Here is a 19,837-nt window from a genome sequence, read left to right on the forward strand (position 1 = left end):
CCGCACTTGTACATTCTAGAGCTCTCTCCGTATCTGCGCTCCTGTCCTCTGCAAGCCAGCAGCGCGGAGTCGCTGGGGAGGGGGCTGTAAGGAGAGAGGGGGACTGGGGAGGCGAGGGGCGGGGAGGGCGCCGCTCCTTCCTGCCCCCCGCCCTCGTCCCTGCGGCCTGGGAAAAGGCAGCATATTGAGGCGCGGGGCTCCCAGCATCAGGCCCCGGGATGCTAATGAGGGCGAGCGCGTTCCCACAGCCCGGACATTGTGCCGCGCGGCCCACCTGCTCCTCGGGGAGCGCCCATTGTGCCCGCGCCAATTCACAGGCAATTTAGCGTGCGCTAATGGGCCGGCGCCTTTGTGCGGCCCGCGCCGTCATTGGCCGCGGAGTGTGGGAACGGCCGCGGCACCCGGGCCCCAGGCGCCAGCCCGCCGCCCGCGCCTATATAGGGGCCGGGATCCGCGCCAGCCCGGGACGCGCCAGCTCCGCTCCCTGCCGCCTTGCCACCTCGCCTCTCCCCGCGCCAGGCATGGCTCCCAGCACCGTGGCCGTGGAGCTGCTCAGCCCCAAAGAGAAAAACCGAGTAAGTGCGCGGCCGGTCTGGCGCGCGGTCCCCGCGACCCCTGCGCTGGCGTGGCCCGAGCCCGGCTGACGCCCCCTCCTCCCGCCTGCAGCTGCGAAAACCGGTGGTGGAGAAGATGCGCCGCGACCGCATCAACAGCAGCATCGAGCAGTTGAAGCTGCTGCTGGAGCAGGAGTTCGCGCGCCACCAGCCCAACTCCAAGCTGGAGAAGGCCGACATCCTGGAGATGGCCGTCAGTTACCTGAAACACAGCAAAGGTGAGCCGCCCTGCGTCCAGGAGTCGGGCCGCGCGACCGGCTCACCGCCGCCCCGCGCTCCCTGACCCTTTTCACCGGCGCCCTGCTCATCGCTGCCCACCTCCCTGCGCCCCCAGTCCCGTTGCCCAATCCCCCGCTCCCCGCGCCCCGGCTCACCGCGGTCCCTGCTCACCGCTGTCCCCGGGCCCCGGCCCCCGCTCACCGCGGTCCCCGCTCCCCGCAGCCTTCGCCGCCGCCGCCGCCGGCCCCAAGAGCTTGCACCAGGACTATAGCGAAGGCTACTCGTGGTGCCTGCAGGAGGCCGTGCAGTTCCTGACGCTGCACGCGGCCAGCGATACGCAGATGAAGCTGCTGTACCATTTCCAGCGACCCCCGGCCGCAACCGCTGCGCCCGCCAAGGAGCCCAAGGCGCCCAGCCCCGCGCCTGCGCCTGCCCCGGCCAAGGCCGCCACTGCCGCCGCTGCTCGACAACCCGTCTGTGGCCTCTGGCGGCCTTGGTGACCAGCGAGACCGCAGGCGGCCGCCCAGCCCCGAGGACAAGAGGGCCGGGGCGTTCCTCTGGCAGGGGAAGAGCCTTCCCATCGGCTGTGCGGCCTCAGGCTTGGATGCACCCCTTCTCCGGAAGGCTCTCTCTCTCCAGGCTGGCCGGCCAGCAGGAGAGTCATTCTCAGAGAATGCGTGCAGAGTCCTTGTCAATTAGGACAATCGGGCCCGTCTTCTGCCAAATGTCTGACCCTATGGGGTTGCTCTATGTTTGCATTTCAGCAAGTGACTTCTGGGAAGTCCCCACTGCAGGGGTTCTATGATATTTGTAGATGGCGGGGCTCGGCCAGCCGGCGCCCCGAGCTGTGTGTAGAGGGCTTTCTCAGATCCGGTGCTGCCGGCCGCATTTGCCTTTTGTGAAGGCGGAACTCAAGGTGTATCCTCATAGGAAGGAGAGCGTCAGCCAGGATGGGCGTGGGGCTAGGCAGAGCCAGGCCAAAAGGCCCTACATCTGCTTGGTTGTCTGGTCGGGGCTCACAGTGGGCTGCGTGGGGCGGGTGGGGGTCTCCGCCATGATCCTTAAAGGATTTCTGTGTGGGTGGGTGCACGTGGGCACGACTTTGTACTCAGAATTTGAACTCTCGGTCATGTGGGAACCACAGGGCTGTTCTGGAGACTGATAATAAAATCTGATTGTTCAGCCCTCTCGCGATCTGTCTCTGTGCCGCACACATGTCCTTGGTAGCCACCAGGCAGGCGGGTTGGCAGGGATGCAGAGGAGTAGGCACTATTGTGATATATGCAGCCACAGGTGGGCGCTGTCCTTGCTAATGACCCCCTGGACACCCGAAGAAGGGCTGGGCTCCGGCTGAGGAGGGAGGGAGGAGGGGGAAGCAGAGGAGAAGCAGGGGTGCTAGGAAGCAGGGTTGACCGGCAGGGAGGGAAGAGAAGCTGGGAATGAGGAGTGAGGGGACAAGTAGGTGGGGCCGGAAGTGACTGGGAGTCAGGGAAGCAAGGGAGAGGCAGGCTGGAGGGGAGAGGGTCTCTGAACACCTTGGGTCCCCTTGTGCAGTAAGGGGGCGTGGGGGGGGCGCCTGGGTTCCTGCCTTAGACCTCTCACTAGCTCTCTGCAGGTGGGGGTGAGAGTGGAGGCTAAAAGGGACCCCATAGCCTGAAGCACTCTCACCGCAGTCAAAGGGGTTTAGTCGTGCCAAACACGAAAGACATTCCCCTCCACGGTCCTCCCCACACATCTGGAGCCCCTGTGTCCCTGGACCAGCCCCTGGGGCACCTTCCTGGCCAGCCCAGAGGTGGCTGGCCTGCCTCCCTGCAGGTTGACCACTCACCAGGGCTGAGACAGGCAGTGCTGGCAACAGGAGGGCCAGCCCTCGCCTCAGAAAGGGCAGCTGTCTATTTTTAGGCAGGCACAGGGTGCTGGTTGAGTCTGCAGAGACCCAGAAGCACCCAGGCCGGCCGGCCCTCCTACCTCCTCAGCACCTCTCTTGGCCCCGCCTTCCAACCCTTTCTGTCCACTCTGGAGGGGAGGTCCACAGCACCCCTTCCAGAGGAGCACAGTGCTGCTCTGCCCTCGGGTCCCTGCTGAGCCCTGGGAGCAGCCCCTCCCACACCCACAAGTTTACTGTTTGTGTGCCAGACACGTGGTTGAACCATCCCTGTGGGTGTGTTTCCAGGCCAGCCTGGTGGCCAGGCCAGCCTGCCAGGCTGCCTCCCTCTCCTGAAGCCCTGCCTGAATCACCCTGGAGCTCTGAGTCTGTGCTGCTCACAGGTCTGTGTTCCAATGGGCCTTGCCAGGCAGCCTGTGGTATGCTCAGACAGAGGCTGAGGTCAAAACCCAAAGTAACTGGCCCAGGAGTTTGGCACCGAGGAGGCAGGTGCCAAAGGTACCTGACATACTGTCTGCTTCCAACCCTGGGCTCCTTCGCAAAGCTCCCACTGCCTTTTAGGGGTACACGTCCCTTAAGAGTCTCCAAGCCTTCCAGGGTTTCCAGAGATGGGCCCTGAAGTCTGTCCCCAACACCATCTGGGAGCTTTCTCAGCTTGTTCCCTGCAAACTCCCACAGACTCCATCTTCCACGAGGAAGATGCTTTCCCCTGCACTCTGAGGATCTCGCCATCAAAACACACTTGTCCAGCTGCAAGGGTATCTGCCACCCCGGTGGGGTGGGGGAGGGGGCCCTAGAGAGCAAGGTACCCAACTCTCCCCGTTTGCATGGGATTTTTGGCAGCGACGGGCCTGTGCTCCTAGGGAACCAGTCTGGTGGGGTCACAAGCGCCTTCGCGTGCAGGAGTTGGTCTCTCTGGTGGTCTGCACGTTCCAGGTGCCCTCTTTGCACTAGCTCATATCACACGAGGTCAGCAGCCAGCTAGCTCAGTGAAAGAACAGAGACGACGACAGCCCAGAGGTTTTGCGTTCAGTTGCCTCGCTGTCTTCGGTCTTAAGACCCGCGCCCGCCGGCCTGTGTCCTCCCTCCAGTCTTCACCGCGGCGGCGGCGGCGGCGGGAGGGGCGGGGCCGGCGCGGACGCTCATTAGCATAATCTATGCGCGGGAGGCGTTTAGCAGTCAAATATATGCGCATATATCTCCATGGCTGATGAGGCTGGCCGGGCACTTTCAAAATGGCGGAGTGTGGAGCGAGCGGCAGCGGGAGCAGCGGGGACAGCCTGGACAAGAGCATCACGCTGCCCCCCGACGAGATCTTCCGCAACCTGGAGAACGCCAAGCGCTTCGCCATAGACATAGGTCGCCGCGGGCTGGCACAGGGAGAAGGGCGGCGTGGGCAGGCGTGGGTGCGGGCGGCGGGGCCGGAGGGCCGGGGTGGTGGCAAGGACGAAGGGCGGGGCGCGGGCCGCTGGTGCCGCACGGCCTGTCGGGCCTTGTGGTCTACGACGGCTGGCGCGTACAGCCTTTCGGTCCTTGTAGTCTGTGGGCTGCCGGCGCGCGCGCCCTTGCCGCGGCGACCGGACTGCAGCTCCCAGCAGGCGCCGCGTGGCCGGAGCAGGGCATGCCGGGGCTCGCAGTCCTGAGGGAGAAGCAGCCGGGCGGCCGCCTTGGCACTCCGCCTCCGAGCGGGGGTGGGGTGGGGTTCGGCCGCCGCGCGGGGCGTCTCCCCGCTGGCGGGAGATCGGGGACCCAGTATCTGGGGCCAGGGTTTTGGAGGACTCGACCCCCACGGGGCCCTCTTCCCTCCCCGACGCGCTGACGCCTGCCGGCGATCGATTTCTCAGATGTGGTCGCTGAGGCGCGGAGACCCGGCTGGTCAGTGGCCAGTCCAGGCTTCAGCCTGAGCGCCCGGGACCCCCACGCGCCTGGCCAGGCATGGCCGCTCAGTAAACGCTGGGACTGACCGTGCGATCCTCCCCGGAGGGGTTGGGCCGCCCCGCCCCCCGTCTTTGGGAGTCCCTGGAATCAGGGGCTTGGGTGGAAGGCATCCAGGGAAGTGGGGAGCGCCTTGAGTCCCAACCTGCAAAGCGCGAAGCCGGGCGGAGCCTAGCAGAGGGCGGGCATGGGCAGCTCTGTGAGCGGGAGCTCGTCCTCCTTGGGGGAGACTTGCCAGAACGATGCCCTCGTGGACGTTGGGCTGGAAGACGGTAAGCGGAGGCCCAGCTTGGGGGCTCGATTGAGCGCTACCGCTGTCCTCTGAGCCCTGCTCACTCCGGAGGTGACCCCAATCCACTGGTCCTGTGCTCTGAGCTTCTAAACTTGGTGCTGCTGCTGCCCTAGCTCTGGGAGTTCTGCTCCAGCCAGCCGCACCTAACTGGTTTCTGAAGTGCTCCCAAAAAGTTCCTGGCCACAAGTCTTACCTCGATTGTTTGGTGTGGCCCCAGCTTGTCTCTGCAAAGGGAGGAGTGCCTGCCTGTCCTCCCTAATCAAGGTTCCTTGGCAGACCCAAAGGGATGTTTCCAGTGTTTGTATTTATTTCCTCTCTGAAATCCGCCATTCCCGCCGCCCTCCACCTCCGGTCTGGGTCCTCTGTCTGTTAAGGACATGTTCATTGCTAGTAAGGACTGACTTTTGCTAGTGCAGCTAGCTGCTGAAGGACCACTTGGGGCAGTGGTCCTCAGCCAGGAATCTGCAAAGCCAGAGTGCTTGTCAGTGTTCGGTTTATAAGCAGGCTCCCTCTTTTGTCTCCCCTCCCCAAGCCTCTCCATCCAGGAGGGCTCAGCTGCAGGGTCCTCAGAGAGCCCCTTCCTCTCTGTGGTGGGGCACCCCTGTCTGCTGGTGGAGTCCCTGCTTCAAAAGCCTCAGGGAGGCTTTGTATCAACACATACTTGAAGCTGATTTGACACCAGCTTTTTGTTTTGTTTTAGTTTTGGCTGCACTCAGTCTGTGTTGCTGCACGGACTTTGTCTAGTTGCAGGCTTCTCACTGTGGTGACTTTCCTTGTTGCAGAGCATGGGCTCTGGGGTGCTCAGGCTTCAGGAGTTAGTTGCAGCTCACTGCAGAGGCCCAGCTCAGTCATGGTGGCTCACGGGCTGAGTTGCTCTTTGGCACATGGGGCCTTCCCAGACCAGGGACCGAACCTGTGTCTCCTAGACATGGATTCTTATCCACTGTGCCACCAGGGAAGCTCTGACTCCAGGTTTCTCCTGGGCCGGGGGAAGGTTCCTTGGGTGAAGCGGAAGGGGCCGCAGGGCGAGAATGTGTGCAGCGATGTCCTGCACCTCTGGGTGCCTAGAGAGGAGGGACTGCGTACCCAGGCCCCCAGGGATCTGGATGAACGGCTCTTGGCTCAGGTTCCTCCCATCAGTCAGAGATGCTGTGGGCCCCAAGGTGGGGAGGGTGGGGTGGGCAGGAGGCCTGGAGAGCCCATGGTGTCCACCAGAGAGCACAGTGCTGTGTGGGTGTACCTGGTCACTGCCCTTGTCTGCTGTGGCGTGTGGAGCCAGGGGGAGGACAGGTTGACGTGCAGTCTAATCCCAGGGGACCTGAGAGCAGCCGGGATCTCCTGGTCCCCGCAGGCTCCTGCATGCTGCCCTGTGAGCATATCTGGGCTCAGACAGAGCAAAGGCTGCACCCACACCACTGACCCCTTCTGCTGCTCTCAGCAGGGCTGGGTGACAAGTCTGGGCAGGGCCAGGCTTCTCCCACTTGGTGCACATGATGTGCAGTGCACAGAACCCAGCTAACCACACCCCCCAGGGTCCCCCACAAACCATCACAGTCATGGCTGTGATATGTAGCTGACCTGGAGAACACACCATCTGCAGTTGGATTTCTGTGACCAGAGAGTCTGTTGATAGTAACTTCTAATGAGCTTGTCAGATAAGTCTTCATCCCTTTGCATTTGCCGGTGTGTGCATGATTTTTTTTGGCCACGCCATGTGGCATGTAGTATCTTAGTTCCCCAATCAGGGATCGACTGAACCGGCGGGTGGGGAGCAGTCTTACCCACTGGACCTCCAGGGAGGTCCTGTATTGCCTCTTTTTAGGAAAGGATTTGTTCATAGAGGTGAATCCGGCAACAGGCATTTCAGTGAAAGGTGCTGCGGGCCAAGCTGGGATTGGGGGCAGGGAGGAGGGATAAGGAGGCTTAAAGCCAAGTTCTGTGTCTTAAGCTCATGGCCTCGGGATGGGAGCAAGCCCAGGACAGTGGATTCAGTAACTGGACGTGGGCCCCTCCGTGCCTGATGCGGCTGGCTCACAGGATGTCTCTGGAGGCCCTGTCCACGCTGCCACGTGGGCGGCTCCAACCAGGACAGTGCGCTTGGTCTCAGAAATGGGGCTTTGATTTTTGTTACCTGGAAGAGCCGTGGCCCTCGGGTACAGGGGTGTTTCCAGATGCGTGTTGTGACTTGAGCATTTCCTGTATGCTCCCTTGGTGTTGTGTCACAAAACAATGGTTGTTGATGATTTTAACCTTCTTCTCATGACGAGGGCTTCCTCCTTATTTTTGTCGGGCCTTCTGAGAAGCACAGTTTGTTCTGAAGTCGCTTTGCAGAGCTGAGCCTTTGCCTCTCTCTACTCTGTGTGTGGTTGGCTGCTTTCACAGCCCTGCATCACCTGGAGCCTCCCTGATGCCTCCTCTCTGACTCCAGAAAGGACCACTCTGGGCATCTTTTTAACTTGCCCAAAGGCCTCATCTGCTTCCTGATGTTCCATTCTCGGTCACATGCCAGGGGCGTTAACGAGTCCTGCTGCTGATCTCCCTGGCGACTCCAGGCTTCGGGTGGCTGCTCCCGGGGCCCTTCCTTCCATGTTCCTGGTGAAAACAGTCCCTCCCCAACCTGTCCACTCTGATAAATGCTCCTTTTAGCGCCTCTTCCACCGCTTCTCCATGGACTGTCAAGGGTGTGCTTTTCAGTGAAAACAGTAGATTCATCAACTTTTTCCTTTGGTTCATCCTCATGATCAAAGCTTGAAACCGAATTTTCCTAAACCACCAGCAGTCACTGAGGTCACCCAGAAGCAGCCCTGTCTCTTTGCTCCTCTAGGAGAGACAGACAGTTACCACTTCAGCTGGGCTCTGAGGAAGAACAGACCTTTCTTTTCAAGGAAGGCAAAGGGTTGGGGTCTCATAGTTCACTCCCTTCCTCTGTTTGGTGCCCTGCAGGCTTTTCAAGTTCAAGTAGCACCAAACACCTCGTGGGCAGGACCCAGGTCTGGCAGAGGAGGGCCTGTGGAGGGGCAGCCTCAGGTCCCTTCCAGCCGCTCCTGAATCTGCCGCGTCCGTGTCTCCCCCGCAGGCGGGTCACTGACCAAGCTGGCCTACTACTCCACCGTGCAGCACAAAGTCGCCAAGGTGCGGTCCTTCGACTACTCTGGCAAGGTGAGCTTATGGGAGGGGCCTGGGCAGGCCCTGGCACTGTTGAATGCTCACACCCCTCTGTGCCTCCTAGCTCAGCTCCCCTTCTGCCCCTGCTCATGCCCCTGGCTCCCACATGCGTCAGCACTGCTGTGGGTGCTTGGGGCTGTGTCTCAGCGTTGCCCCCTCCCCAAGGCAATGCACACACGCGGTCCCCCAACTTCTCCCCAGGACACAGAGCAGGACCACGAGCCACCCTATGAGATCTCAGTCCAAGAGGAGGTAACCGCCAGGCTGCACTTTGTAAAGTTTGAAAACACCTACATAGAAGCCTGCCTGGACTTCATTAAAGACCACCTCGTCAACACTGAGACCAAGGTCATCCAGGCGACTGGGGGTGGGGCATACAAGTTCAAAGACCTCATCGAAGAAAAGCTGCAGTTGAAGTAAGTATGGACCTTGGGATGGGGTGCGGTGAGAGCTCAGAGGCTGGTTGGCCTCGGCTCATGGGTCGGGCTCTGAAGTAATGACCACAGTGGCCCAGCTGCTATATACCCCCTCCTCCCTGCTCTGGGGATTCCTGAGACCCCACGACCACAGTGAGACTTTGGGGAGCTGCCAGGGGCCATGGGCCTGAGGTCAGGCTCTGGGCCAGCTGCAGTGGGATTTGGGTGGCCAAACCTCAGGAAGGGAACTGTGCAGGGGAGTGGGGGGGCGAGGGCTGAAAGGGAGGGGAACCCCGAGACCAAGTCTGCCCGCTCCCGTGGTGACATGAGGCTCCCTGGCCCACTGGATGGAGGCTCTGGGGTCCATGGGCACACCAGCTCCAGTGAGCGGGCCCTTCTCTATCAGGGTTGACAAGGAGGATGTGATGACCTGCCTGATCAAGGGCTGCAACTTTGTGCTGAAGAACATCCCACACGAAGCCTTCGTGTACCAGAAAGACTCCGACCCTGAGTTCCGGTTTCAGACGAACCACCCCAACATCTTCCCATATCTCCTGGTCAACATCGGCTCAGGGGTCTCTATCGTGAAGGTGTGGCCTGGCTTGTGGAAGAGGGCGGGGCTTCCACAGTGGCGTGTCGAGCCCTGGCTATGTGTCAGAGCTGTGCTAGGCATAGGGACACGGGCACACTTGGGCCTGGCTCTGGTGTTCATGGGCCACAGGCAGAGTGCTGGACACCAGCTGGCTGTGGGAGGTAGCATCTCTACTCCCACCATGAGCACCTGCCAAGCGTCCCCAGACTTGGCCTCCAAGAGGGCTGTAACACGGGTAGGGGATACCCCGAGTCGCCACATCTGCTGGCCGCAGGACCTGCTGGCCGCAGGACCTGCTGGCCGGTGGCTGGGGGCCTGCTTGCTGATGCATCTGCCCTTGTTCTGCTCCAGGTGGAGACAGAGGACAGGTTCGAGTGGATTGGCGGCAGCTCCATCGGGGGCGGCACCTTCTGGGGGCTTGGGGCTCTGCTCACCAAGACAAAGGTATTTTGGCTACTAGGGTTGGATGCTTCTGGCTCCAGTTCCCTCCAGAAAGGGAAGGCTGTGTGGTTGGGGCTTGTGCTTGGCGGGGGTTGTGTGCAAGTGGCTCTCCCCTTGGTCTCTTCCTGTTACTTAGCCTCAGGAGGATGGGCATCTGAATGGCCAGAGCATCACCCGGCTGGGTGCTCCAAAGAGGATGCCCACCTCCCCCTGCCCCGCGCCCCCAGGGCCATGTCTTGAGATGGCCCCGGTTGGCGGCTGGCATCCTTCACGTGCTGTGGGGCTGGCTGGGGAGCTCCGCCAGCTCGCGGTCCCTGACAGCCCCATCTGCTCTGTCCCCCAGAAGTTTGATGAGCTGCTGCAGCTGGCCTCCAGAGGCCAGCACACGAATGTGGACATGCTGGTTCAGGACATCTATGGAGGGGCCCACGAGACCCTGGGGCTAAGCGGCAACCTCATCGCCAGCAGCTTCGGGAAGTCTGCCACCGCGGACCAAGGTACTGGCCCTGCGCCTGCTCTCGCTCACCGCGGTGCACAGCGCCCACCCGGCTGCCTGCCCAGCGCACTGCTTCCGTCCCCCAGAGTTCTCCAAGGAGGACATGGCCAAGAGCCTGCTGCACATGATCAGCAATGACATCGGGCAGCTCGCCTGCCTCTACGCCAGGCTCCACTGCCTGGACCGCGTGTACTTTGGCGGCTTTTTCATCCGCGGCCATCCGGTCACCATGCGCACCATCACCTACAGCATCAACTTCTTCTCCAAGGTAACAAGCTGCACTGCCTTCCTGGCCCTGCCCGCCCTCAGCCCAGCCTCCCCTCTACCGTGTCTCTAAAACTAGCAGGCCTGAGGGGAGGGGGCAGCGAGGCAGGACCAGAAACTGAGTGCCCCAGACACCAGCCCGCAGCCCCTTCCCACCCTCTAGCTTTGGGTGTCCTGTGTTTGGGGCGCCGTGGCTGTCCCTGAGTTTGACGTGTTGCTAAGGGTGAGGTCCAGGGACTGCCTCTCACAGAGCTCTGGGTGAGCTTTGAGGCTGGGGTGCTGCGGGGGCGTGTCGTACCTGGTGGGCACAGGAAACTGGGTGGCTATCTGTTTTTGTGGAAGACGCTCCACATGCTCTAGGTGGTAGGCTTTTAAACTCCATGTGTGCGTACAGTCCCGGGGGCCAGTGCACTGTGGGCAGGCTTCACCGTGTTGGGAGGGAGGCCTCCTGCCTCAGGTGGATGTGTGTTCTTGGGCCAAGTGCTGTGTGTGTGAGGCTGGCTTCAGGGCTGTTTCTGTGGCAGGGGGAGGTCCAGGCACTGTTCCTGAGGCACGAAGGCTACCTGGGCGCCATCGGAGCCTTCCTCAAAGGAGCCGAGCAAGACAGTGAGTGCAGCCCGGCTATGGGTCCTGGCCCGTGTCCAGCAATGCCAGAAGGGGAGGTTTCAGGGAGGCTGTGAGTGGGATGTGGGGGCTTCATGGGCCCCTCCCAGCAGTGGCAGGAACTTTTCCTGTGATCGCTGAGGAGCCAGTGGAAACCAACTCACATGGGTGCCATGTAATCAGCCCACAGGATCCTCGTGCATGGCGGGCTTCATGCAGAGGCTCCACACACGTGACGTTGGCCCTCCTGCACCCTTTGGCCCCTTGCCACCATCTCTCCAGCTGTTGAGATGTGCTTCTGGTCTGTCCTCTTTGAAGGACACGTGAAGGAGTCGCAGGTGTGATTCTGTCCCCAGAAGCGCAAGGCAGGCTTCTTTGGGATCAACACCGATCAGAGTGGCATGGGCTGACCTCACCGTGTCCTTGAGTCCAGTTTCTTACGTGAGATGAGATAAACCAGGGAGGCCTTTCAGAAGCTTGGAAAGGTCTCAGTGATTATCTTGCCAGGTCTCTGAGCCCATGAGAAATAGCACAGCAGAACAGCCTGGCACCAGGGAGACCTTCAGTGGCTGGTCCTCCAGATGTGGCCCAGCCATCCCCGGCTTGTAGCTTGCCGAGCTGCTCGCCCCCTGACGTTGGGTCTCTTGTCCTGCAGACCCAAACCAGTACAGCTGGGGAGAAAACTACGCCGGCAGCTCCGGGCTCATGAGCTCATCGCCCGAGCTCTGCCCCACCCAGAGGGCAAGGAGCGGCACTGTGAGTACGGAGTCAGGGGCCTTGGGTCCCACGTGCGCCACCTCTGTGGACTCTCTGTGGTCCCCCAAGAGAGGCCCTGTGTTGCTGCAGCCAGGCTCAATCCTGCCCCTTCCTGGTGCAGGCCGGTCTCAAACCACATACTCTGGGGGTTGAAGAGTGATGTTTGTACCTGCAGCTGACTTTCCTCCTTCCTTCTATAACATCTCAGCTTTTACAGACATTTAGCTGGAGCCCCAGAGCCATGCAGTCCTTCCCGTGTCTGCAGAACAAAGATAAAGTTTAGGGAGGCTGGGGATCTCTCTCCAGAGCTCTGGCCCATTTACAGCACAATCAAGTGAAAACCCAGTGGGACCCCTTCTCTTAAGTCATGTTCTCTGCACGACAGCTCCCCGGCAGTCCCTGGCGTGCAGAGCTTGCTGTCCTTGGGAAATACTGCCTATTGCTCAGTCTCCCCTTGGGCTGAGGAGGCCTGTGAAGCTGATGTGGAGTGGGGCTTTAAGGTGGGACTGGGCAGTCTCACATGACCCACCCTGGCCCAGGGCACTGTTTGAACGCTGTTGCTGGCTTGTTGACAGCACATCCCAAATAGCCCAGGAGCGGCTGTGAGAACCACATGGGGCAGGAGGACAGGCCAAGCCTGCAGGAGCCGGGTCTGGGCCTGCGGGTCGGGGCGCCTCCTTCAGGACAAGCCTGTGGGCTGTTTGGAGGAAAGACTGCTTTTCATTTGTGGATGTAGTTTCTAAAAAGTTGGCATAAACATGGTGAGAATGTGCATCATCCATGTCTCTCTCCTGGGGGAGCCCCCGACATGTGGCAGCCCTGGTTCCCAGGCGAGGCCCATGCTCCATGCTGCGTCCTTTACACCCAGCCCAGCCATGCAGGGTAGCTGGGTCCTTTCTGAGTGCAGGTGCCTAGGGCAGGGGTGGTGAGGCCCAGGCCTGGTCAGTGCTGTGACTGATTTTCAGAGGAAGGCCCAACATCCTCCAGGCCCCGTTTCTGATTCTCGGAGGGCAGGCAATGCAGATCCCTGCTCTACAGGTTGCAAAACTAAATGGGCAGGTGGGAAGGCTAGAAACCCTTCAGCCAGCCCTAACGTGCGCACAGTTACCCTCTAGGACCTGCGCCCATCTGGTGTGCTGGGCTCCCTGCAGCCTTTCGGGTGGGTGTGGGGATCCCCACTGTGTCCTAGAGATGCTTCTCTGAGTATCGTGGCCTAGATGAGGTCCAGCTCAGATCTGAGCTCCCACCCATCAGGGAGGTGGGGGAGCCCTTGCAGGCCGGCCCAGCTGGAGACCGCCACCTTTGACCCCCTTGGGAACACGGCAGCTTTCACTCTGCTGAACACACGTTCAGGGGCATCCTCGAAACCAGTCCTTCCCTCATGGGGTGGATCTTCTCATCCCGACCATCCCTGGCTCCAAGCACACCTGCTGCCCCAACCCACTAGTGGGCCCGTCAGAAGCACTCCTAGGGGGGCAGTTCCCTGGAGGGTTGTGGGGGCACCTGGCGGGCGAGCCCGAGCTCGCTCCTGTGGCCTTGGAATGGCTGCCCACCCCAGTTCTCATCTGAGGTCAGGGCCGAGTACATGGAACCCTTTATTCCCATGACACTGGCGTCAGCCTCGAGTGTCCAGGCCCTCTCAGCGTGGTGGGAGCAGTGGCTTGGCACTGGGACCTCAGGAGGGGCAGTGTGTCCTTGCTGGAGAACTGGCTCTGGGCAGGAGCTGCAGGACGGGCCCCCTGGGCAGGGAGTGAGGATGGTGGCAGTGGCACCCCCAGTAGGAGAGGTGAGGACCAGGCAGGTGGCTGTGTGCACAGGGTCCCGAGCTTAGAGCACAGCACACAGGGTGCAGCAGGAGAACAGAGGGTGTCCAGGAGGTCAGGGCGTCAGGCTCAGGCCCGACAAGTGGAGGGGACACCCACCTGAGAGAGGACGTGAGGGGCCCAGAGATGGGGGGAATGGGGCTGTCCACTTACCATGGGACAGCTTCCCTTTGTGCAGAGAAGCCGGTTCTTGAACTTGCAGGAGCGGGTTTTGATTTTTCTGAAAAGACATGGCTGACGGACCTACCTGCTTCTCATCCTTCCAGTTCGACTTGCTGGAAATGGATCGGTTGGAGAGGCCACTGGTCAACCTGCCTCTCCTTCTGGACCCATCCTCCTATGTACCCGACACAGTTGACCTCACGGATGACGCCCTGGCCCGCAAGTACTGGCTCACCTGCTTTGAGGAGGCCCTGGATGGGGTGAGGATCAGAGCTGGTGGGGTAGGGGTGGGGTGAGGGATGGGGACAGAGCTGGACGTCCCCCCAGGAGTAAGACACCCAACCGTCAGGAAAGGTGACTGTGGGCCTTTGAACACGGCCATCTCTGAATGCCTCGGGTTCCCAAGGGGTCACTAGAGGCATGGTGAAGGACAGGGACTTTTCCAGGAGATGTTTATTTGCAGCATTGTTTATAGTTCAGAAATGTGGCTCTCCGTCGTATCTGGTTGGGACATGGTGTCAGCGAAGCTCATCCTCACGGGCTCGCCTGGCAACCCGTGTTTCCTGAGAAGGCTGGCGGGTTGCAGAGGCACAGGAGCAGCAGGAGCCGGCCCCGGGACTCAGGCTAGTCACGTCTCAAGGCCACAGAGCCCCCTAGGAGCACCTCCTCCATGGAGCCCCTGAGAGAGGCCCATGGGATCTGTCCTCAGAGTGAGGGTCCCGCCCTGCCCACACGGACTCTGAGGATGGTCCAGAATTGCCTGTCCCCTTGGCCAGATGGGAGCTGGTGGCCGGTGGGCCCCGGGGATCATATCGGAGGACATGAACATGAGCTTTGGGTCAGGGCAGTGGCGACCCCGTTTCCAAATGGCAGGGGAAGCCCCCAGTGGCTGCCATGGCAGGCGGGTGAGCCTGCCATCCATGGGCTTGGGGCTGCCCTAAGCACCGCTGGCCACCCTGTCCTTGATAGGTCGTAAAACGTGCTGTGGCAAGCCAACCGGGCTCTGTGGACGCAGCCGAGAGGGCCGAGAAGTTCCGGCAGAAGTACTGGAACAAGCTGCAGACGCTGCGGCACCAGCCCTTGTGAGTGGCCCCTGCACCCACCCAGGCCAGGTTCCGGAAGCTGGGTGCCCTTCCCCCACACTTGGGGGCCCTAAGCACAGCCCGGTGCCTACTCAGCCTCACCACCCACTGGCTTCCTGGGCTTCTCCTATTGGCATCTGACACCTTGAGGACATCTCTGGAGGTGGAGGGCGCAATGGGCAGGTACTTGGCTGTCCAGCCCACTGAGCCACTTTCCACCTGGCTCTGTCCCCAGCGCTTATGGGACCCTGACTGTGCGCAGCCTCCTGGACACGAGAGAGCACTGTCTGAACGAGTTTAACTTCCCAGATCCCTATTCCAAGGTAAGCACTGCCTTCTCGTGGGTGAGCGGGTGCATGCTTATGGGGAGGCGCGGGGTCCTGGCAACAGGCTGTACCCTAGAGTCGCCCTGGTGAGGCCTCATCCCCTAGAAGCCCTGGGCAGCCTGTCAGCAGCATCAACTGTGGATCGATCGCAGGCAGCATGGTGACTACCTCAGCAGAGCAGAGTCGCGGGTCTGACGAGCAGCTGGTATGGCTGTGGGTGATGGCGCCTCCTGAGGTCGGCCTGGACGCTCAGAATTGGTGCCTGAGGATGTCTGTTCTGCTGACAGGCCTTCCAGGGCATGGTGGGCGGCCTGGAGGCACCTCCTTGGGCTCTTTGACCAGGAGGCCACATGCCCAGGAGCAGTGGGAGGGGTCAAGGGCCAGCATGACACACAGGCTTCTGCCCACCACCCTCCCCAGCACACAGGGGTCTGGGACGGGATCTGTGTGCTGAGGGTTTCATGGTCAGATCAGCAGTGCCCATGAGGATCTGGGCCCCCGCCCTGGCTCTTCTCTGCTCTGCCCTGCCCTTGGCCATGGCACAGTCACCCCTGGGCCCCAGCCCTCAGGGTGCAGTTGAAACCTGCACCGACATCAGCGCCCCTGGCTCTCCCACCCCCACTGCCGTGCGTCAGTGCCATTTTTAAACTGACGTGGCCTGGGTTTGTTTGGTCTCCTGTGATGACGGCACTTGGGGTCTCCTGTCCCCTAGGGAGCAGGCCCACGGTTGGTGGTATTCCTGCAGGTCCCAGCAAGGTGCTGGGGGCTGGGGGAGGCTGGCCCGTGTCTTCACATGTGTCTCCCCGCAGGTGAAGCAGAAGGACAACGGTGTGGCGCTGAAGTGTTTCCAGAGGGTGGTCAGTGCCCTGGACGCACTGGACTGGGAGGAGAGGCAGCTGGCCTTGGTGAAGGGGCTGCTGGCTGGCAACGTCTTTGACTGGGGTGCAAAAGCCGTCTCTGAGTAGGTGCCTCCCCGCCCCTGGCCTGTCCCGCCCCCTCTTTCCAGCTCAGGCTCAGAGCCGCAACCCCTTGGCCACATGTGGCCCTGGGTGGCCCCAACCCCTGCCTCAGCTGGCTCAGCTTGGCCCACCAGCAGTGGGTCTCAGCAGATGGGGTACAGCTCAGGCCCTGCTGGACACCTGTGGCCTCAGGAGTGGACGGGACAGGCACGGGGGTCAGCCTTCCCATCCATAGGAGAGCAGGCGTGTGAGTTTTTTCAGTGGGAAACTCCACGTTTACGGTGGCCATGTAGAGTAGATGGAGGTGGTACAGGGTGTGTGGAGGAAGCATGTCCCTCACCAAGTTCAGCAGCCCTGGGTCACGGGGTGCGCCTTCCAGGACCCCCATCCCCCGTTCAGTGCCTTCCCTGGGCTCACCTCCGTCTCCACAGAAGCGGCACTGCCATGCAGGGGCCTCACCCGGTCCAACCCTGGGTGCTTCTGGACCCGGGCTCCTCGGAGAGCCGCCACCTCCCTTCCTGCCCACATACCTGCCACCCCTTGGGCGAGGCTGGTGGCCGGCACTGCCCAGGGCCTGGCCTATGGCCGCAGCACGGAGGCTCCTGTACACCTCCCCCTCCCCGGTGGACACGGCAGCAGTGATGGTGACCGTGCGCTCGTCCAGCTCGGGGCCTCAGGCAGCCAGCGCTGAGGTCGGGGCTGAGGTCAGGGAAGCTGATGTCGGGGGTGTGAGAGCCAGGGCTGAGTTCAGGGTCTAAGATCAGGAAGCTGAGGTCTGGGGCATAAGGTCAGGGCCTAAGGTCAGGGAGCTTAGGTCAGGGAGCTGAGGTCGGAGCTAAGATCAGGGAGCGGAGCTGAGGTCAGAGGCTACGGTCAGGGAGCTGAGACTGGGGGCTGAGGTCAGGGCTAAGCTAAGGTCTGGACTTTGGGTGACTGTTTGTGTCTTCCTCCCCGTGCAGTGTCCTTGAGTCTGACCCGCAGTTTGGGTTCGAGGAGGCAAAAAAGAAGCTGCAAGGTAGGGGCACCCAGGGCTTGCCTCTGGTCTGGAGACTCGGGGGAGAGTAGCGGGGGCCACGTGTCCCAACCAAGCCGGGGGCAGGTGAGAAACGGGCAGTGGGTGACCTCGTCCCTGTTCCCACAGAGCGGCCCTGGCTCGTGGACTCCTACAGCAAATGGCTGCAGAGACTGAAGGTACACAGCCGCCACACCTCTGTCCTGTGCCCTCGGGGCCTGCGGGCAGGGGGCTGAGCGGGGTTCCTAGGATGGGCGGCAGTGCAGGGGATGGACGCACAGCTGCCCAGGGGGGACCCGGGGTAAGCCAAGGGCTCACCAGTCTCCCCCGCCCCCAAGCTGGGAGTACAGGGTGACTTCCCTGCTCCGAGCCTGACTCCCACAGGACAGACATCAGGCCGCTGGCCTCAGCTCAGAGGTCCTTCAGGCCAGCTGTTCTGGAAGAGGCCGGGGCTGCCCCATACCCCCGGCGCTGGCAAACCTGGCAGCCCTTGCCCAGCTGTGGGGAGTGGACTGTGGAGGTGTCTGGAACGCTTGGACGCGCCTGTTCCCAACTGAACGTCCTGGTTTTGTCTTACAGGGGCCCCCTCACAAATGTGCCTTAATTTTCGCAGATAACAGTGGAGTAGACGTCATTTTGGGAGTCTTCCCCTTTGTCAGGGAGCTTCTCTCTAGAGGGACGGAGGTGAGTGTAGGGGCCACACGGCAGGACCCTTGCCCCACGCGCCTGCGCCCGGTGGGGTTGGCGTTGCCCTGGGCTCCTCCGTGCGCAGGTAGGTGCCAGGGAGGCCGCGGCAGGGCGGGAGGAGAGGAAGACACCCCACGTGTCGGGTTCCAGGGCTTATGTCAGCCTGACCTTGGTCAGCCTGACATGAGAGCTGTCCAGGCCGTGAGAGGTCGCCAGAAGCCATGCTCTTGGCCAGCAGCGCCCCCGGGGTGGAGGGGTGCGGGGCGGGCAGGTGAGCCCAGGCTGGCCTGGCACCATCATGGTTGCTAAAGAGCTGGGCATCCTGCCACAGGTCATCCTGGCGTGCAACTCAGGACCCGCCTTGAACGACGTGACCTATAGCGAATCCCTCATTGTGGCCGAGCGCATTGCAGCCATGGACCCCGTCATCCAGTAAGTTGTGTGGGAGGCTGGGCCCGGCACCCTGAGGGGGCAGGGGCAGGGGCGCGGGGGGGCAGCTTCCTGGGGTGTCACCTCACAGTGCCGACCCCTATGCTCGGCAGCTCGGCGCTCAGAGAAGAGAGGCTCCTGCTGGTGCAGACAGGCTCCAGCTCCCCATGCCTGGACCTCAGGTAGGTAGCCCTCCACTCCCAGGCCTCCTGGGCCCCCTGGGCGAGGCAGAAGTCAGCAGGGCCGGCCGCAGCCCTGTGGCAGGGGACCTGCGAGGGTGGGTGGAGGGAGCAGGGGCCCTTTGTCCCCCTGTAAGTGGCGGGGCCATCTCCCCACCGGGGGTAGTTGCTCTCAGATAATCAGTTCATGGCTATAGAGCTCTCCATCCAGGGCTCCTAGAAGGTGGCGCCACCCATGTAAAGGCAACATGGGACTCTGGGTGTCAGCCTCTCCGTCTCTTCTTGTGACACCTCTCTGGTGTCGACTTCATCCCTCCCTGGGTGGGGGGGACAGTAAAACCCCATGCAAATAGAAAAGCATCACGAAGGCCCAGTTTTCAGGACAAGCCGCCTTGTAGAAATGAGCACAGCTGCCGCAAGTCCCCGAGGCCTTGATCCCCAGGTCTTGGGAGGGCGGCTGCCTGGCTGGTTGTCTGGGGAGCAGGCTGGACTCAGGGCCCACAAAGTTGGTGAGCTCAGGGTCACTGCCTTTGGCAGGAGGCGGGGTGTGACTCAGTGCAGGGCTCGAGGCCCCTGCCTGCACCTCCCTCACTGCCTCCTTCCTCCCCAAAGCCGCCTGGACAAGGGGCTGGCCGTGCTGGTGCGGGAGCGTGGTGCCGACCTGGTGGTCATTGAGGGCATGGGCCGTGCCGTCCATACCAACTACCATGCGGCGCTGTGCTGCGAGAGCCTGAAGCTGGCTGTCATCAAGAACTCCTGGCTGGCTGAGCGGCTGGGCGGCCAGCTCTTCAGTGTCATCTTCAAGTATGAGGTCCCAGCTGAGTGAGGCACGGCCCCCGGGCTACTCTGCTGGTCACGCGTCAGGAATGTATTTCGACTGCAACAGGGAACCGTGTTCAAATCAAAATATTTATATTGTGCTTCAGTGACTCGGAGCCGGGTGCGCCGGGGTGGGCCCAGTGCTCATGGCCTTGGGCTCAGTGTTCCTTTAATGCTGCCGTGTTCGTGGTGGGAGACACAACTTTTGTCCCATGAGACATTCGTATTGGAATCTATTTAACTGTTAAATAATCTTTTATATATATATACATATATATATATAAATATATATACATATCCGCCTCTGACAGGATGCCGAGGTCGGGGCGCAGCAAATAGAGTTTCCAGAGTGAGAATGGAGCGCCTCTGCCTTTGCTGTTTCCTGTGACGGGGGCCTGTCTACCCTCCTGGGAAGCCCGGCAGTGGGGTCTCTCCCTAGGTGGCCTCCAGAGTGTCTGGAGAAGACCTCCCCCCACGCCTGCCCTCCATGGCCCCAGGGACAGACTGGGCTCTGAGCAGCTCTCCTGACTCAAGAGTCTGCTGAGAGGACGCCCTGGCTTCGAGGACCCTCGAGGGCCCTTGGGCTTAGTGATGGGTCTGTTCTCCTGCTCAGAGCACCTCTGACCACGTGGGCGTCCAGGCTCAGAGCCCTGCCCAGCTCTGAAGGTTACTCCTCTCCCT

The 19,837-nt window shown here is 61.5% G+C and overlaps 2 protein-coding genes across 3 annotated transcripts; both read left to right on the forward strand.

Annotated features, from left to right (window-relative positions):
• The first annotated feature begins 398 nt into the window (after nucleotides 1–398).
• On the forward strand, nucleotides 399–2,015 carry HES5 (hes family bHLH transcription factor 5). The gene is made up of 3 exons (XM_070768354.1): nucleotides 399–575; nucleotides 667–832; nucleotides 1,056–2,015. The coding sequence occupies exons 1-3, from the start codon at nucleotides 522–524 to the stop codon at nucleotides 1,331–1,333; spliced, it is 498 nt and encodes a 165-aa protein (XP_070624455.1). The 5' UTR covers nucleotides 399–521; the 3' UTR covers nucleotides 1,334–2,015.
• A 1,917-nt stretch (nucleotides 2,016–3,932) lies between these two features.
• PANK4 (pantothenate kinase 4 (inactive)) lies at nucleotides 3,933–19,512 on the forward strand. Of its 2 annotated transcripts, none has more exons than XM_019976564.2 (19): nucleotides 3,933–4,077; nucleotides 8,022–8,104; nucleotides 8,312–8,526; nucleotides 8,933–9,116; nucleotides 9,470–9,562; nucleotides 9,903–10,056; nucleotides 10,142–10,323; nucleotides 10,844–10,925; nucleotides 11,578–11,678; nucleotides 13,768–13,923; nucleotides 14,633–14,745; nucleotides 14,981–15,068; nucleotides 15,881–16,032; nucleotides 16,990–17,045; nucleotides 17,172–17,221; nucleotides 17,622–17,726; nucleotides 18,061–18,161; nucleotides 18,272–18,340; nucleotides 18,950–19,512. In XM_019976564.2, the coding sequence occupies exons 1-19, from the start codon at nucleotides 3,954–3,956 to the stop codon at nucleotides 19,161–19,163; spliced, it is 2,322 nt and encodes a 773-aa protein (XP_019832123.2). In that variant the 5' UTR covers nucleotides 3,933–3,953; the 3' UTR covers nucleotides 19,164–19,512. The 2 variants fall into 2 exon arrangements, with proteins under 2 accessions (XP_019832123.2, XP_070624456.1); XM_070768355.1 differs by having other exon boundaries at nucleotides 3,942–4,077; nucleotides 7,889–8,104.
• The last annotated feature ends 325 nt before the right edge of the window (nucleotides 19,513–19,837 follow it).

The sequence above is a fragment of the Bos indicus genome, chromosome 16 (genome assembly GCF_029378745.1).
Source record: "Bos indicus isolate NIAB-ARS_2022 breed Sahiwal x Tharparkar chromosome 16, NIAB-ARS_B.indTharparkar_mat_pri_1.0, whole genome shotgun sequence".
NCBI lineage: Eukaryota > Metazoa > Chordata > Mammalia > Artiodactyla > Bovidae > Bos > Bos indicus.

Excerpts from the sequence above, each read along its gene's own strand:
- HES5 (XM_070768354.1), top strand. The coding sequence starts at position 522 with ATGGCTCCCAGCACCGTGGCCGTGGAGCTGCTCAGCCCCAAAGAGAAA. Across the intron at positions 576-666 it reads GCCCCAAAGAGAAAAACCGA|CTGCGAAAACCGGTGGTGGA; the intron begins GTAAGTGCGCGG and ends TCCCGCCTGCAG. Across the intron at positions 833-1,055 it reads TTACCTGAAACACAGCAAAG|CCTTCGCCGCCGCCGCCGCC; the intron begins GTGAGCCGCCCT and ends CGCTCCCCGCAG.
- PANK4 (XM_019976564.2), top strand. The coding sequence starts at position 3,954 with ATGGCGGAGTGTGGAGCGAGCGGCAGCGGGAGCAGCGGGGACAGCCTG. Across the intron at positions 15,069-15,880 it reads TCCCAGATCCCTATTCCAAG|GTGAAGCAGAAGGACAACGG; the intron begins GTAAGCACTGCC and ends GTCTCCCCGCAG. Across the intron at positions 18,162-18,271 it reads GCCATGGACCCCGTCATCCA|CTCGGCGCTCAGAGAAGAGA; the intron begins GTAAGTTGTGTG and ends TATGCTCGGCAG.